Raw genomic sequence first — 451 nt, 5'->3', positions numbered from 1 at the left:
GCGCAGATGGCCAGCGTGGACACCTTCCGCATCACGTCCTCCACTTCTGGGACCAGCAGCTTCCTCGACAAAATAGCCTCAAACGGGAGCGCGAAAGACACGCACGCCCGTCACCAGCAGCTTCCGGACAACGGGAAAAGCCACACGCACTCGACAATGGGAGACGGCAGACTGCAGGTAACGTCCGTCCCGGCCCCTCCCTGTCTCCCTCTCCTGAACACTGAACCCCGGACCTCCATACCGAGTTACAGCTCTACGCTTTTTATTTTTGTATTTTGCTAAGTCGCCCAGGCTGGGCGGGAACCTGCGATCCTCCTGCCTCAGCCCCCAGGTCACGGACTCAGGGTCCCGGGCCCGCACAGCACGCCCACGGTGTTCCCAACGCCCGGCAAGGTGGCCGGGAGCTGTGGAGGCGGCCGCTCCTGGCACCGCACGCACCTTCAGGAGGCCG

General features: G+C 63.6%; 1 protein-coding gene across 1 annotated transcript in view; it reads right to left on the bottom strand.

Annotated features, from left to right (window-relative positions):
* Positions 1 to 451, bottom strand: part of Utp20 (UTP20 small subunit processome component) — a 68,256-nt gene that overhangs the window by 6,377 nt on the left and 61,428 nt on the right. Inside the window, exons 51-52 of the mRNA XM_033763501.1 lie at positions 341 to 438; positions 5 to 112 (exon numbers count right to left, since the gene is read on the bottom strand). Coding sequence (XP_033619392.1) covers positions 5 to 112; positions 341 to 438 — 206 coding nt within the window. The remainder of the gene's footprint in view (positions 1 to 4; positions 113 to 340; positions 439 to 451) is intronic.

Source organism: Fukomys damarensis, unplaced genomic scaffold (assembly GCF_012274545.1).
Source record: "Fukomys damarensis isolate Sample0158 unplaced genomic scaffold, DMR_v1.0_HiC HiC_scaffold_15, whole genome shotgun sequence".
Taxonomy (NCBI): Eukaryota; Metazoa; Chordata; class Mammalia; order Rodentia; family Bathyergidae; genus Fukomys; species Fukomys damarensis.
This window is presented reverse-complemented; position numbering and strand designations above follow the sequence as displayed.